General features: G+C 32.5%; 3 protein-coding genes across 9 annotated transcripts; 1 reads left to right on the top strand and 2 right to left on the bottom strand.

Annotated features, from left to right (window-relative positions):
- Positions 1 to 288: 288 nt before the first annotated feature.
- On the bottom strand, positions 289 to 4,265 carry LOC113867443. 6 transcript variants are annotated; one of them, XM_027502776.1, is made up of 4 exons: positions 4,180 to 4,265; positions 1,582 to 2,778; positions 1,375 to 1,491; positions 289 to 1,292 (listed from the first exon to the last, which is right to left on the bottom strand). In XM_027502776.1, exons 2-4 carry the CDS (start codon positions 2,764 to 2,766, stop codon positions 618 to 620), a joined length of 1,977 nt encoding a protein of 658 aa, XP_027358577.1. In that variant the 5' UTR covers positions 2,767 to 2,778; positions 4,180 to 4,265; the 3' UTR covers positions 289 to 617. The 6 variants fall into 6 exon arrangements, with proteins under 6 accessions (XP_027358577.1, XP_027358576.1, XP_027358574.1 ...); XM_027502775.1 differs by having other exon boundaries at positions 291 to 1,292; positions 1,582 to 2,810; XM_027502773.1 differs by lacking the exon at positions 4,180 to 4,265 and adding an exon at positions 2,937 to 3,677 and having other exon boundaries at positions 324 to 1,292; positions 1,582 to 2,810.
- Positions 4,266 to 5,234: 969 nt separating this feature from the next.
- Positions 5,235 to 6,777, top strand: LOC113866790 (ethylene-responsive transcription factor ERF117-like). Its single transcript, XM_027501589.1, has 3 exons — positions 5,235 to 5,270; positions 5,484 to 5,608; positions 5,847 to 6,777. Exons 1-3 carry the CDS (start codon positions 5,235 to 5,237, stop codon positions 6,775 to 6,777), a joined length of 1,092 nt encoding a protein of 363 aa, XP_027357390.1.
- Positions 6,778 to 7,566: 789 nt separating this feature from the next.
- On the bottom strand, positions 7,567 to 13,363 carry LOC113867062 (carbon catabolite repressor protein 4 homolog 5). 2 transcript variants are annotated; one of them, XM_027502018.1, is made up of 14 exons: positions 13,252 to 13,363; positions 12,186 to 12,349; positions 11,704 to 11,769; positions 11,555 to 11,607; positions 11,235 to 11,316; positions 10,954 to 11,000; positions 10,516 to 10,603; positions 10,299 to 10,391; positions 10,163 to 10,195; positions 9,536 to 9,633; positions 8,772 to 8,904; positions 8,475 to 8,560; positions 8,285 to 8,369; positions 7,567 to 8,178 (listed from the first exon to the last, which is right to left on the bottom strand). In XM_027502018.1, the coding sequence occupies exons 1-14, from the start codon at positions 13,304 to 13,306 to the stop codon at positions 8,110 to 8,112; spliced, it is 1,152 nt and encodes a 383-aa protein (XP_027357819.1). In that variant the 5' UTR covers positions 13,307 to 13,363; the 3' UTR covers positions 7,567 to 8,109. The 2 variants fall into 2 exon arrangements, with proteins under 2 accessions (XP_027357819.1, XP_027357820.1); XM_027502019.1 differs by lacking the exon at positions 8,772 to 8,904 and having other exon boundaries at positions 8,475 to 8,549.
- Between the last annotated feature and the right edge of the window lie 2,191 nt (positions 13,364 to 15,554).

The raw sequence follows: 15,554 nt of genomic DNA, 5'->3' as shown, positions 1-15,554 counted from the left end.
TAGTTACTTTTTTGGAAACTTACAGCTATTTTCTAATTGATTATACTAATTGCATAATTAGAATCAGTGCAGCAACTATTTTGCAACTATTCAGTGTTTATTTAGTATAAATATAGTAGTAAGTTATAGACTTAATTACATCTTTAGTTTCTTTTAATTCAGATTATGTACAATATTAATTTCTCAATTATTTTTGCCAATTAAATCCCTTGTAAAATTATGGAAATTTAGTTATCCCTCTACCGTGTTCGTGCCTATCTTCCTATCTACCTGAAGAGCTAGTGTGGTACCGTAAATAATCAGTTTATCAAGCGGCAGCATTCAAACCTCACAAGGTAGAGATGCTTTTCCAAATCAAGAGGTGCCCAACCAGCATGTTTAGTACAAATTCATATTTACTTTACCGCTACTAATTATAACTTCTACATTATATTCATGTTTACATAATTTGTAACATGTTTTCAAACATATACCTTACAGGATTGTACAGTTTGTAATATCTACCAGTCACTCACTCATTGTCTTGCTCATTTTTTCTTTGAGCAACCTGGTAAGCCACCTGAATGAAAGATAATAGTGAGGAACACAAGACAAGGGATTCAAAATGCACGTTCACGTTAGCGACGGGAAAATGAAGGGCTAGCAAAAGAGTAACGGGATGAAACCGGTCCAAGTGAAGATTCCAACTTGTCTCCATTACACGGCCTCATTGGGTTATAATCAGAGAGAGCATCAGCAGCAGAATATATTGAGTAACGCCTATCCTGAACAGTCTCTCTCCTTAGCAAGTTATTGGTGCCAACAAAAGGTCTTTCCCCAACCAAATATGAGCTTGAAGAAATTTCCTCTCTTCTTAAATATGCATCCCTAGGTGAAGCACCATAGCTATGGACATAATAAGGATCCTTCACATTGTGCGAAATTGTATCATGAAAATAGTTCTGGTGTCTACTGTCACTCAAATAAAGAGGATCAGTGTGCATACTTTCTACACGGGCAGGGACATTGCGACGGTGTTCATACTCTCCTTTGTAAGAATCTCCTCGGAGACCATAAGCTCTATAGTTCTTCTCCATAAGAAACAAGTCATGAGTAATGTCCTCTTGCCGGCCAAGTTGATGATCCCTAACATGAGACTGCACATGATAGCTTTCCCTGCGTGAATGGGGCCATGATCCCCTAACATCATCAGGGGATTCCCTTTCTCGAATTATTGCTTTTGGAGGGGAATGGATAGGTTGCACAGCTGAATGAATTCCAGCTGGTTGGAAAAGTTGAGTGAGTTGCCTTACCTGAAATAGAACATTTAAATATTATGATAAATGATTCACCAAACAGACAGAAAGGCTACCAGAGGTAACATTTGATTCTCACTTGTCTAACAGTAAGTTCTGTTCTGAACTTGTGCTTTTCATTATAATTATCCTTGATGGCCTTTTTGAAAATGCTCTCAGGTAGAGGGAAACAATCAGAAGCAATGTTGAATCTCACCTGAAGGTGTCAGTCATCAGCATATGAATCATGATAACACAGAGACGAGATTAGGATAAATTTGAAGGGAAAATGAAGAGGGAAAGTAACCTGAGCAGGAAATTTGCCACCAAAAGCTCTGGGTTCAAGCCTCATGCCACCAGAAGATGAAGCCTTATAAATTCCATACAGTAGCTTCAGATCAAAATCATATAGAAAAAGCTTAAGCCCAGGTTTGACTTGTAAAGCAACATCCTTTTTACCAGCGGAAACACCCATGACACGATAGCAGAAACAATCCAGCTTCGTCTTTGCATTGCACATAAATATGAGACCACCAAGCTTTTCACTCTTTTTCTCTTTGGATTGACTCTCTTCTATCCCACTTTGCTTATCCTTGTTTTCCCTACCCCTAGAACTCTTATTTGACTCTCTATGCTTCTCTTTATTCTTCATTTTTTGTTCAGTCTTATCCAACAGATGGATCTTCTCTGCGGGATTTTTATTACTAGTGCTCCTATTTTGACTTTCCTTCACTTCATTGTTTTCGGCCTCCTGACTGTTCTTAGGTGGTTCATCATTAGTTTCCTTCTGCTGGCTATTGTCTGAAATTTGTTTCTTATCTGCATTATGGCAACTTTCAGCATTGTCCACTACTTTTTTGTTCTTTCTAATTCTTTTTTTCTCACGAATTTGTTGAGAGCCATTGTTCTTCCTGGCCTTAAGTTTACTAGCCTGAGATTTTTTGACAATTTTAGATTTTGCCTTCAATGATTGTTGAGTATTCTTGTCCCTCAACTCTGGTTTACTAGATCCTTCAGAAGGATCAGCATCCTTCTTGCTACCATCTTTTCCTGATGATGGCTGATCAGAAGACACTTCAGGAGAATTCTCAGTGCCCATCATAAAATCTTTTCCTGGTGATGGAGGATTCAAAGACACTTCAGTAGGATTCACAGTGTCCGTCATATTGTCATTTGCTGATAGCAGAGCATTAGAAGAAACTTCAGGATGATTCTCAGTGCCCATCATATCATCTTTTCCTGATGATAGAGGATTGGAAGACACTTCAGTAGGATTCTCAATGTCTATCACACCATCTTTTGCTGATGACGGAGGATTAGAAGACAGTTCAGGAGGATACTCAGTACACATCGTATCATCTGATGACAGAGGATTAGAAGTCCCTTCAGGATGATTCTCATTGCTCATGATATCATCTTTTCCTGATGACAGAGGACTAGAAGATGCTTGTGGAGGATTCTCAGTGCCCATCTTTCCATCTTCTTGATCCATATTATACAGGTACTAAGCACAGAAGATTTCAACAGTTAATGTTACTGCAACAATTCGACAAATATACACAATAAGGTTAATATCAATAGCTTTTAAAAATGACAGATATTTCACAAGAACCAGAAAAAGAATAATAATTCAATTAAGGAGGCAGACATTGAAATCCTAACCAGAAGACTGGGAAGTTAGTTAAGTTGCAGCAGTAATGAAAGGCCCTGTTAGGTTATGAACTGGAAAACAGGTTGAAGGCGTGAAAGGACAATGAACTCAACTCCCGGAAAAACAGAGGATAGCAATGTCTTTTCATAAAATTTTGTTGTCGATGTGTTTAATATTGAAACAAAAAGTCAGCAGCTAAAAGAAGATCCAAAGTTTTTAAGCAGTAATAACCAATGGAGGTAGCGTATTTCATCCCAAAATTAAAAAGACAAGATATTCCATTATTTAGTTCAGCAAATTGGATAGCAAAATAAGTTTGGCCCATTATGATATCGTAGAGCAGCCCTAATTAACACCTACAGAAAACAACGCAGATATATTGAAGGCTATCTAAAACTACTGTCATTTGTTATAGTTTGACAGAACACACTGAAGAAGGATAATGCTATATAGAGTTAATCAAGAAAAGAAAGTCATACAAAAAAAGAGGAAGATATTATATACTTTTAAATCCAGAAAGGCACAACCAGCAATGCAATAGAATACAAACAAAGATTGAAAATAGAAAAACGTAAACTCATCAAAACAAAGGAAAAAAAGCTTAAAACTGTATCTACAGTATACTCATGCATCCCCCACAACAACCAGAGATTAGCTGAGTAACATACCCAAAGCAGAAACTGATAACTAAGAGCAGCAACTTTCAGCATAAAATTCAAACAACTCAAAACTTTAGGTTGGATCATTTTAAGTGTAAGATATAAAAGAAAAAATTCCATTTAAAATGAAAATTTAAACAATAATAACAAGAAGGAAATGATTTATTTTCCGGTTCTTTCAACGAATTTGACCAATTAATATCGTTAAACGAATAAGGAATTGGACAACCTTAAAAATGATTCCAATTCGAATCCAAACTCTTGCTTATACAAAACAAATAATTCCAAGCATTCCACTGAGAAATAAGGAACCTAACATATACATAACAGAGGAACTTACTAAGGAAGTTAGGTTAAAGCAAAACAAGAGAGTGTGAGAAAGAGAAACGTAGAATGAATTTCGAATCGCGAGAGATTAAAGTGTTGAAATGAATCGTTAAAAGAGAGAGTTCATATGAAAGGATTTTGAGAATTCTAAATCTCTACATTTTAGTAAAATTCAAATCCTTCTCACAAAGTGAACGAAACACACAATTGAGCGATATTCATCGTCAGAATCAAAGAAAAAAGAGTAGTGCAGATTGAGATTACGTACGGAGCTGAGTCAACCCGCTGGAGATCGAACGAGTCGACAGAGCGATTGAAACGAACCACTATGGCTTCTTCTAACCTTCCATCAATATCAATTGAAATCGAAAATTATAATTAAAAATAAAGAGAGAAAAAAATAACAGTAAAAAGAATAGTAATATTAGAGTATGATTGATTTTTTTAAAAATAGTTTTCTATTTTAAAATATAAAATATAGTATACTCTTCGTTTTTAGAAAATTTTACATTTTTAAATAATTTACATATTTTATAATTTTTTTATTTTTTGCTTTATAAAAAAATCTAAAAAGTCATAAGTATGTATTATGAAATGATTTTCATATAGATATGTTTTTTTTAAAAAGAATTTTATGGCACTTTTTTTTTAAAAACTTTCTGTAGCAAATTAAATTAATTATTTTTATTGCACGGCGACAAGTATTAAGTAAGCTGGGGGAGATAACTGCGACTGGAGTAACGAGATAATGGTTTTTCTTAACATTTAATGTAAGGAATAACTATAAATACATATTTATATAAACATTATTTTATATTTAAATAATAGTAAATTAAGTAAATTGTTCATTTAATGTTGTTTCTTTCCAATTTTGTCTTTTGTCTTTTTTTAATCAAGTGTGACAGTTTAATAAACCAAATTAAATTAAATTAAATATTGTTAATTTTATTCAACTCTTTATAGAATTTATTGTTTATAATAATTTTATTTGACTTGAGCATAATCATTTCTAATAAAAAAATCTGTAATTAAAAAATTAAATTAAAACTAACAAAAGAGATAAAAGATAAGAATAAAATAAAATAAAATTAAAAGACTAACTCAGAAAAAAAAGTAAAATTAGAGAGAAAAATACTGCTTTTACCTTAAATAATCTATATTATTTTAATCATAATTAATCTTATCACATTTGTTTATACAAGAAAATATGTTTCAAGTGGTGGAAGGTGTAGAGGGAAGAACCTATAAAGAGAGATTCAAGAGAGGGAGAAACAAAATTGAGCAGCATTGTACAGTCAAATGCAACGTCAGTTACTTTCCATAATGTCATCCCTGACTGCCTTATTTGCTTTTCTTGCTGTATCCATAAAAAAACAAAATTCACAAGTTCCAACCAACAGTAATAATAATAATAATAATAATAATAATAATAATAATAATAAACAGTACCAAAAATAGAGCTGAAAAAGTCTCAGGTAACCGAAAAGTAACGTATTAATGGCTCTATATTATTATTATTATTATTATTATTATTATGGCATATATGTCTTCTAGGATTGAATCTCTGATCAGTGTGGAGCTCCAAAGCTGTCTGGTTTACTTCTGTCTCATTCTCTGTGCTGTGCTTCCTCACATGCACTTTGTCCCTTCTTGAGCCTTTGCATGCAACTCAGATCACTTGATCAGAGACACAAATGGTATGTAGTTTCAGTTTCCCCTTGATATCTGTAGTAATTCACTGTGTGACACAGTTAATGACATGAACATGGGTTTTAGAGGTTTTGAATTTTTATCATTTTTCACTTAAGAAATGTTCATACCCCCCTTCTCTTAATGCAGCTATTTTTATCGTTTAATCTTGGTCTTTTCCTTGTTTTTAAGAGTTTTCTTTCTTTTTTCTTTGATCAGATTTTGGGTTCTGGCTCAAAATGGCAGGTTGACCCAGCTCAAAATTTTGAAGCAAAAAATGAATAGTAAGAGAGGAAAAGAGAGTGTTTCAACCAAAGAAGCAAACTTGAACACTAGGAGGAAAATTAGAGTTGTATACACTGACCCAGATGCAACTGATTATTCAAGTGAAGAAAATGATGAGTTTTTGAGTAATGGGTATCAATTAAATGGTGGTTCCAAGAGGATTGTCAAGGAATTTTTGGTTCCATACATGCCAAACAAAGCAGAGAAATCTTCACAAGAAGATGTCAATAGTGAAAAGTTCAAAGCAAATCCAGGCCTTTTTGCAAGGAGGAGGAACAGAAGATCATCAAGCATCTACAGAGGTGTTCAAAGAAGGAAATGGGGAAAATATGTTGCAGAAATTCGAGACCCTTTTCAAGGGGTCAGAATGTGGCTTGGTACTTTTGATACTGAAGAAGAAGCTGCCATGGCTTATGAGAAAAAGAAGAATGAGTTTGAATTGGCTTTGAGGGAAAGGGATGCATTGGCTTCTGAGAATGCCAAAGAAGTGTTGTTTCACCCATCCCCATCATCAGTGCTCGATGTCAGCACTACAAAAGGTCCACTAGATATTAATGACACTAGTGGTTTAGTCAGAGAAAAGGTCAAGGTGGAAACTAATTGTGAAGGAGGAGGCAATGATGTGGTACCAGTTTATAGTGAAGATCATTCAATTCAATATTTGCTAGAGGAGCCAGTTATGCCATCATTGACTAGCTTGGATTTCTATTCGGATGTAGAGAAAGGAGCAGTGCTGCCTGGTAGTGACTTCTATAATTTCTTGGACAATGACATTAAAGGTGGTTCTATTTGGAATGTGGAACATGGGGAAGGGATCATTCCCCCCCCTGTTGAAAGTTCCGTTGATGAGTTAGCATGGATTGATGAAACTCTAAATTGGGAATGCCCCTAAAATTTTGTAGTTAAGATAGTGAAACTAGTAGCTACACCTTACTACTACTGAGTATATAGGCAAATAGGCAAAAGAATTGAGTTTTGAGTATATTGCATTTGATTATTGAGGCACAATGACAAGAGAGGTCTTGGGATTTTGTTTGGCATGTTAAAGCAATCCAAGATTCAAGCTCTTGTTTTTGCCTTAGATTGGAGTAACCATACTGTCTTCAATTTTTTAAAGATTGTTATGGATGGAACTAAATGTTTCATATTTTCTTCAGAGAATTTGTGTCAGCTCGTTCTCAATTTTTTCCTACTTCTAATTATGTTCACTTTAAAAAGACATTGCTACGAACTGCACTTTATTTAATTTTGGGTACTGCTGATGAAGAGAAAAACAAAACAATACAAAAAGAAAATGCCAAAGTAAAGGTAAAAGGCAAAGCATGACAATCAGAAGGAATAAATGTTCCCCTCGTGAAAATTCCTAGTGACTATTTGGCCCTTTCACGTAAGAATAGAAAAGATAGAATGAGCATGAATCATTTAAAAATATTCTCGTTTATTCCTGCTCTTGTGGTGGCTGACAACGACAGTCAGCACATTCGGGTGGATTCTCATATAAATTCAAACAGATAACAGGCGTATGTGCAGCATGAAACATCCTTGCATAAAAATGATAATCTCCAATCTTTTTAATATATAATTAGTTTTAAAGACCTCAGAAATTGATAAATATTTCTCACACGCACAAAAAAAAAAGTAATATTTCAGGAATTGATAAATATTTCACATAATATGGAGAATTGGAATTTCTATTTGAAAAGTGCTACAATTGTTGATAAAAATCTCCAAAAGATTAGTGCTAACGGCAGTCAACTTGTCCTCCGAACATCATAAAATAATAACATTTAAGATATATCTACCATTTGCTCTCTGAACCTCATAATCAGAGGTTACCCAGCATGCTCACCATGTAGAAAGTTCTTGATGAATTTTAAAGCATTTCCAAAGTTCCAAGCAACATGTCAGAGCTAGGAAGGAGAGTTTGCAGATCTGCTGCAACATGATATTCACCTCCAATTATCAGGTGCAATTCACAGTTTGATCTCCTTGATTCTCCTTTACCGTGAAAGAAATGAGCAGGGAAAGAGAAGAGGTCTTGAAAGGGGTAGAAGTGGACAATGACAGTAGAAATTAATGAGATCTACGATGGCAACAATGCTTTGACTCTCCTCAATCTCCATATTTGTTAATCAGCTCAAGGGTCAGATATCATATATACAATTGTAAAAGATTTTAAGAATGAGAATATTCAACGCAGGGTTGGAATTTCATACTGAAGCAGTCAGGATATGTTGCCGTTGTTTGCAAAAGCCAATTCACATACAACAGCTAGGTGGTCACTTCCCCATTTCTACAGGGCATCAAAAGAATCATAAAGATATCGATAAGCCAATGTGAAACAAAATACATAAGCATGTCAATGGTCGAGGTTTCAAGAACTAGCTTTAGTAAAGTACCTCACTAGGGAGTCCTCTAGTTTTTCTAAGAATATCGATGGGCAAGGTTTCAAGTACTCTAACTGGAATAAGATCGTCTGAATGCCTGCTGACGAATGACGTCAGTAACAACTAACAAGCAATTTGTAAATGCAATAATTTTGGTGTTTAGTGTGAAATAATATGATTACCAGATATAATCAATGATTACCAGATATAATCAACAGTTCCCATGAACTTGGAGTGGTAAGACGTTGCCAAGGGCTCCCCAATATCATCTCTAGTTCTATGGTTTCCCTGCAGCCGCAGCTATATGAGGTTTATGCAAAAATTAAGTGCGAAACATCACAATCTGAATATTCATTGAAATTTTTTAGTTTCCCATATTAATATTTCTAGGACAAACTTTTTATCTCAATCAAAGAAGTTGCAGAAATAGCTGATTATAACAATTCTATTGTATTTGGAAAAGACTCAGAAATATAGTTGGCAGATTAAAACATCATACAGGAACACCACTATAAGCACTGCAGAGCTTGAGATGGTGCTGAAGATGAGTGGTTCCTTCTGTGCCAGTCGCAAGTTTTAGTTCTTCCACACTCCATCTGTATAACAGCTGCCTTGAAACAGACATTGCAACGCTGCATCAGATACACAGCCAAATAGTTATTACAGAATACCTAACACTTAAAATTTTGACAAACAATGATTAGAACCCTGCCCTCTAAAATTTGACAAATAACAAGAACAAGGGCAAGGGCAAAGACAAGAACAAGAAAGACGACGACAATAACAACAATAATAATACTTGGAAAAGAGACAAAGGAATAGTTTTGAGTAAAAATCTTGCTTGAGTTGAGAGGAGAGCTCTCAGCTCTATCAATTAGGGAATGCTGCAATTAGGGAAAGAATATTACAAAATCAACAATATGTTCTTGTCTAATTACCACAATCACTAATCAGGAACAGCTAATAAAGGGAAACAATTACAACATAACTTGCAGCATAATCAAGAAAATAATCCCATTATAATCTCGATAACAACAATTAAAATAAAGGAAATACTATTATTATAATTTTCATTCAGAGCCATCAAAAAACGTCATTTTCCATATCAACAAATAAACTATGGTCTTGGCAAATATATGATCCTGAATCTGTTTCATAATTTATAAGTGCCTCATTTTTTAGGAGGGGGGGGGGGGCAGGTTGGTGAAGTTACGACAGATAATAACTGAAACTAAAAGGCTTAGCACAGACTCAAAAAACAACCTAGTGCCATCACCAATCTGTGATCTGAAGACTCTGTTGTTGGACTGGATTTCAAGCTGTCCTGACATATTTCTGCGATTATGTAATTGGATGTCTAACTGCAATAAATGGAGCAATACTAATAAACACAGAAAACTCATTAATGGCCCTCTCCTGCCAAAGAACAAGTCCCACCTCTAACTGAGTTTGGATGTTTTTCCATTAATGGAATGGAATGGGACAAGTAAGGATAAACAGGAAAGCAAGGGAAAGAAATGGAACAAAGCTAGAATTCCCTTTGTTTGTAAGATTAATGAGGGAAAGGTACTGAACTCCATTACCTTTGAGTTCCTCCCATTCCTACCAATTTTTGAGCTAACAAAAATCTATATTTTGAAAGGAACAAAGGGCAAATAGGTCCTCTTGAATTCCTTTCCCATTCAATCTATTTTAAACTCTCAAACAAGGGAATTTGTTCCCCTTCCATCATTCCCTTTTTGTTCCCCTCACTATCTATAATCCAAACACAGATGAATTACTTACTCAAGGTCTGAGACTTTGTGGATATAATAAAATTTCTGTGATGCAGCACAAAAAATAAGCTAAGAGGCTTGAGAATAATATACCATAAGGAGATGCCAAACTCACCTTGGATGAAGATAGAAATTTATATATTGCACTCTGACAACATGAAATGAAAAACAAAATAGAAGTAATGAAGTAACAGCATACTAGATCACTGATCTGAAGTTAATCAACTACTAAGTATAAAGGAATATCTTACCTGTGGAACACTATTTAAATCCCCAGCAATAATAACAGGAATGTTGCCCCATTCTTGAGACAATTTGTGAGCTTTATCAAGTAAAAGTCTGACCTATCGATTATATCAAGTATCAAGTTCCCAGAATCAATGAAATAGATTAGACAACTTAAAATCAATGTATTTTCTTTGAGTGAGTATAATGCTACCTATCTAGTTAAGAAAATTCAAGAAGTACCTGGCCCAGTTTGATGTCGCCACGATTTGGGTTGAATAGCACATGTATATTTCCTACTACAAATCTTTTTTTTCCTATGGATGGTGCCCTATATATGTAGATCAAATTAGTTACTATGTGGAAAATATGAAAAATCATTGGTCATGAAATAGGCATCATGTGTGTGTGGGCATATGTAAATACATTAGTGTAGTCATTATTTTTTCCAATATTTTCAATTTTAAACTATCTTTGTGGCTAAAATTTAGAGATGGAATAAAGGTTGCTTTAAGAGTCAGAAAATATAGAAACTAGTCAATTGTTGGCATGCAATAATTTAATAAACATTAGTAAACATTCCAGGATATTAGAATGGAAACCAAGCATTAAATGAATAGATATGTCAAAGACAACAAATAATTGTGTTCATATTACCCATTTTAGACATATAAAACTTACATTGTTGTTAGGTTACATGCATCAGATTCTGGTTTATCATGGTTTGCCTGCAAATTGATAATGAAATGAAGAGTAATAAGATATAAAAACAAAACCTAACATAATTGGTTCCAATGCAGCAAGAATACATGTATGCACAGCACACACAAGATAAAATGAAATTTAGGGAAGGGTGTGAAAATTCGCATCAGCAATCATAACTCTTTCTATCAAAGGACAACACAAAATGTATAACATAAGTAGAAATCAAATTAGAAAAATAGAAAACAAACCCTAAATACCTCCAAAACACAAAGCTGAGCAACATTGTTACGCAGGCCAAATCTTTGGAACTCTATATCTTCTTGATGCAAAAGATTGAATCTGCAGTCACATTCCAAAATATACTTCAAGTAGGCCAAATTTGAAACTCTACATTTTCTCATTGCTACGCTCTATTAGCACATTTTTGAACTATTGGTATTATTCTGTATCAAGGAAAACTTAGGCAGCTCATTTACTTATTTGTCAAAGGCCAACAATGCCATATATTAAATAAATTAATTAATACAGGATATAAAAACTCCATTATTTAAATGACTTTGGCGCAACAGAAACCTACAACTTGTCTTTCCAAAATACAGCACATCCATCTTGTGCTTCCCCTGTGCGAGCCTGTGTCAAATGAAAAACAAATGACTCATAAGGTACTTGATTAAATATTTGGACTTAAAAAATTTATATGATCTTTCAAATATATATTTAATATACCTTGTAAACACCTTTAAATCCACTGCTCGAGAAAAGATCATCCAAATCATTAAAATGATCAACCTCCTGCAGACATAAGATTTATGAGAAAGCAATTCTTGACAATCAGATTTTATGATGCTAGCATACAATTTCAAGCAGAGAATAAATACTAAATTGGGTAAAACAAAGATGTTTGCCCCAACTGGAATTACATCAGCATAACTAGTATCTCAAGAAAGATTATGAAGCAACACACTTAGAATATCACAGATTCACAATCCCCTTTGTCAAATTAATATATGAAATCAAGAGCTGTTAGCTCAATAAAAAAAAATGTCAGTTCAATCAGTCACTTTTAGTCTTCTTTTCTACCTTTCAAAGCTCAGTAGAGATGCATACATTTTAAAGATAAAGAACGATTGCATGTTTGTAACAAGGTAATAAGTAATTAAGTAGTGCTATTCAATGTATAACACCAGGAAGGATTTTCATTAACGTACCTGGAAACACAGTATGCTTGCATTATAGTTATTAATCTCTTTAAGTATGAGTCTTTTCCTCCTGTCCCACTCCAATAAACTATGTGGAATATTAGAATACAAGTCCAGATGCTTTGATGCATTTTCAACACCAAGTATATTGTATGAAACAACTACAACCTTATCTGCAAAGGTAAAAAGGGTTCAGAATAGTAAATATGAGATAAACACAATTTATTCTAAAGTCTAAATGAGAATCAGTTAACATAGAGGCACCCAAATGCCATCTTCTTCACACTCGCATCTTTATTTATTTATTTTTATTTTGTTTTTAAATATACCTGCCCCCTTTTAAGTAACTGAAAATTGGAAGAAGGTACTGACCAAAATGTATATGAATATCTTCTGGAATGGCATCTGGTAATGAAAAATCTCCACTTTTTACATTAGGTGCAAACTCAACCAGAGAAATGTAACACAAAAATGCTAACTTCTAAAAAGGAAAATAATCATAGCAAAATGTATTCACTATTCAACACAAAATAGGCAAATACACTAATGCACGACGTGTGAGATTGGCAGTGAAACTTGGATACATTTGAATACATAAATTGATGGTGAAATAGAATTCGAAGTAATTACACTATTTCCAAAAGCAAAGAGCTTTGTTGTAATTCTGACCCATGCGATTAAAAATTTTTCAAATGGCTAGCATCCATTATGTACATAGTGAGAATCCATGCAGAACACACAAATAAGATACCATTTACTAATGGCCACATCCATTCACTAATTTACTTCAAATGGCTCTACGATTTGGCTAGCATTTATCTAATCAAGAGTTTCTGATTCATGACACCAAATAAAATCTTCAAAATTTCAAAAGTGATAATGTAATCCATCAATTCTTAGGTATGGTTATAAACAATATAATCAATGGGACATTCTTATGTTCTCAATCATCAAACTATATATATTGAGTTTTCTTCTCAACAATATTAGACAACCAGAACAGAATTGGGAGTTGAATTTGGATGCAGAATTTGAATCAAAGTGAGTAGATAGCTTTGTTGTGATTCTAACCGACCCGTGCAATGAGAAGAATCTATGGAAGAGGAAACCCATCGTCTAGAACATTCCATCGGAGAACAACGTCTTCTCCGTTTTGACGGATAACGTTCCGGCGATGGCCATCTCCGCTTGCGCCGCACCATATCGCCGCCACAAATAGCGTCTGCTCCGCAAACCGGTGTTTTTTAAAAAAATAATAATAACACAAGCGAATAGGGTTAATTTATTTAAGCTTAAATAAATAAATAACCAAATCTTTTAGAATTAGTATTTATCATTTTTTTAGATTTTAATTTTTACAAATTTTATTTTTTGAAAATAATTTCTACTGTTAAATGAAAATTGTTAAATAATGATTAAATAAACAATATTTCATATAATATTTGTCATATCAAGTATCATATTTAAATAAATAATTAGTTCTTAAAATTATTTTATACTTATGTAAGAAGAAAAATATAATTAATGTTTATATATTACTTCAAATAGTATTAGACCGGTAGTTTTATTCGTTTGGTTGGTAATTCTATTATTATCAGGGTCCAAATGCTAGCAATAGAAATAAAAGATTTTAAATAATAATATTAATACACCAAAAAAATAAAATAAATTTTAATTTAATTAAATTGATTAAATATAATATTGTGTTTAAATTGAACTAAGTTATAGCTGTATTTTTTATGTTTGAATTATATTTTTTTATATTAAAACCAATTAAAATTACAAACACTCTTAATATGTAGATTTTTCATATAAGAAAATTAAGATTAAGTTTTAATCATATAAATTATAATTGTAAAGCTGAGCTTTACCTTTTTATTCTTATGTTGTGTTTGATAAAATAAATTTATAATTTGTTTTAAAATTTATATTTATTTTTTTAAAATAAGTTAATTAAGTAATTTGATAATGACAAAATAAAAGATTTTTATAATTTTTAAAATTTAATTATTAAAAGGTAAATTTTACAATGTCTTGTAAATTGAAAAAATATAAAATATTTTTTAACACATAAAACAATTATCACATTTAATTTTATATTAATAAATAATAGAGTTATTAATTTATTTAAAAAATGTAAATACTCTTTAATTTTAAATATTAAAAGAATCATCAATTTAGAGAAGACATATAATACTCGCCAAATTTATCAGTATTATAACAATTACATACTTAAAATACTGATTGAAATAACATTTAATTTCTAGCTATTAATAATTTTCTCTCATCTTTATTTTTATTATTTTAAATAAATTAAAGAACAAAACTTAAATATAATATCTTAGGCGTTATTAATACTATTTATTAGTCAACATTAATTTTTTTACTTTAATAATACATGATAACATTAAATTTAAAATGATATATAAGTTTTATTCTTTAAACAAATACATAAATAAAAATTTTAAATTTCACTCTCTTCCTTTTAAATCTAATATTATAGACTCTCTTTTTTTAAGTAATATATAACAAATAACTATTTTAATCCATTATTTGCGAAGGCAAACTTTTAGTTATTAATTACAAGCTTGTTACTGGCGTTAAGGTAGTTTTATCAAATAAAACTTTAACATCGTTACATAATACACTAGTTTTATGTATTTTTTCTTGACATCTTTGACAGCAAGCTCCTTTATGCTCTTTGCATGTACAACTGAGGAAGTGAACTTCGTATTACCGTTTGAGAGATGATAACGATGGTGTTAACTTCCTTTAACCATTGAGGAGGGGATTATGGAAGAAAATTTCATCTATTTCCTTCCAATTAAGGAAGTGAGATATTTTCCTTGTTGCTGGATTGTAACATTTAACGTGTAAGATATAATAGTTGATCATCTACAATGATGTAATTTTCTGTGTACCTTCACGCTACCACATTGATTATAAATAAAAAACAAGAAAAATTTTCATCAATTGTGATGGGTATGAATCTTGGGCTTTATCGATTGCAGATTTTAATAGATATCCTGGGATCCTATTATAATCTGGAAATAATATCTAATACAACTGTTACATTCATATCGTCTTTACACACAACAGGTGTCAGAGAATAGCTCGCTCCTATTGTTCCATCAAATTTGAAGATTTTATAATATCATCATCAAATTGATATAAACATTGTACTAAGATTCCTCTATACTGCTGCAAGTTACTATGTAATAGCACCCACATTTTGTTCTCTCTTTGGCCCTTTTATCTCCCTGCTGTTGATTTTCATTAGAGGATAAGATTGCGATTATGGTGTCACCCATGATAGAGAATTTATTGAAAAGGAAGTCATAGAAGGGTGCTGAAGGAGGCTCTTGGAAGAGACTGCTC

Source organism: Abrus precatorius, unplaced genomic scaffold (genome assembly GCF_003935025.1).
Source record: "Abrus precatorius isolate BTA unplaced genomic scaffold, Abrus_2018 Scaffold5, whole genome shotgun sequence".
Lineage (NCBI taxonomy): Eukaryota > Viridiplantae > Streptophyta > Magnoliopsida > Fabales > Fabaceae > Abrus > Abrus precatorius.
The sequence above is the reverse complement of the archived record's forward strand: the minus strand, read 5'-3'. Positions and strand labels throughout refer to the sequence as shown.

Bases quoted from the DNA above. Each gene is read 5' to 3' on its own strand.
- LOC113867443 (XM_027502776.1), bottom strand. From the start codon at position 2,766: ATGGATCAAGAAGATGGAAAGATGGGCACTGAGAATCCTCCACAAGCA. The intron at 1,492-1,581 runs GTTACTTTCCCT...TGACACCTTCAG, and splicing joins GTGGCAAATTTCCTGCTCAG to GTGAGATTCAACATTGCTTC. The intron at 1,293-1,374 runs GTGAGAATCAAA...GTTCTATTTCAG, and splicing joins CAGAACTTACTGTTAGACAA to GTAAGGCAACTCACTCAACT.
- LOC113866790 (XM_027501589.1), top strand. From the start codon at position 5,235: ATGTCATCCCTGACTGCCTTATTTGCTTTTCTTGCT. The intron at 5,271-5,483 runs GTATCCATAAAA...ATCTCTGATCAG, and splicing joins CCTTATTTGCTTTTCTTGCT to TGTGGAGCTCCAAAGCTGTC. The intron at 5,609-5,846 runs GTATGTAGTTTC...TCAAAATGGCAG, and splicing joins CTTGATCAGAGACACAAATG to GTTGACCCAGCTCAAAATTT.
- LOC113867062 (XM_027502018.1), bottom strand. From the start codon at position 13,306: ATGGAATGTTCTAGACGATGGGTTTCCTCTTCCATAGATTCTTCTCAT. The intron at 10,604-10,953 runs GTAAGTTTTATA...CTACATATATAG, and splicing joins GCATGTAACCTAACAACAAT to GGCACCATCCATAGGAAAAA. The intron at 8,905-9,535 runs GTTGTTTTTTGA...TATCTGATGCAG, and splicing joins CAGATTGGTGATGGCACTAG to CGTTGCAATGTCTGTTTCAA.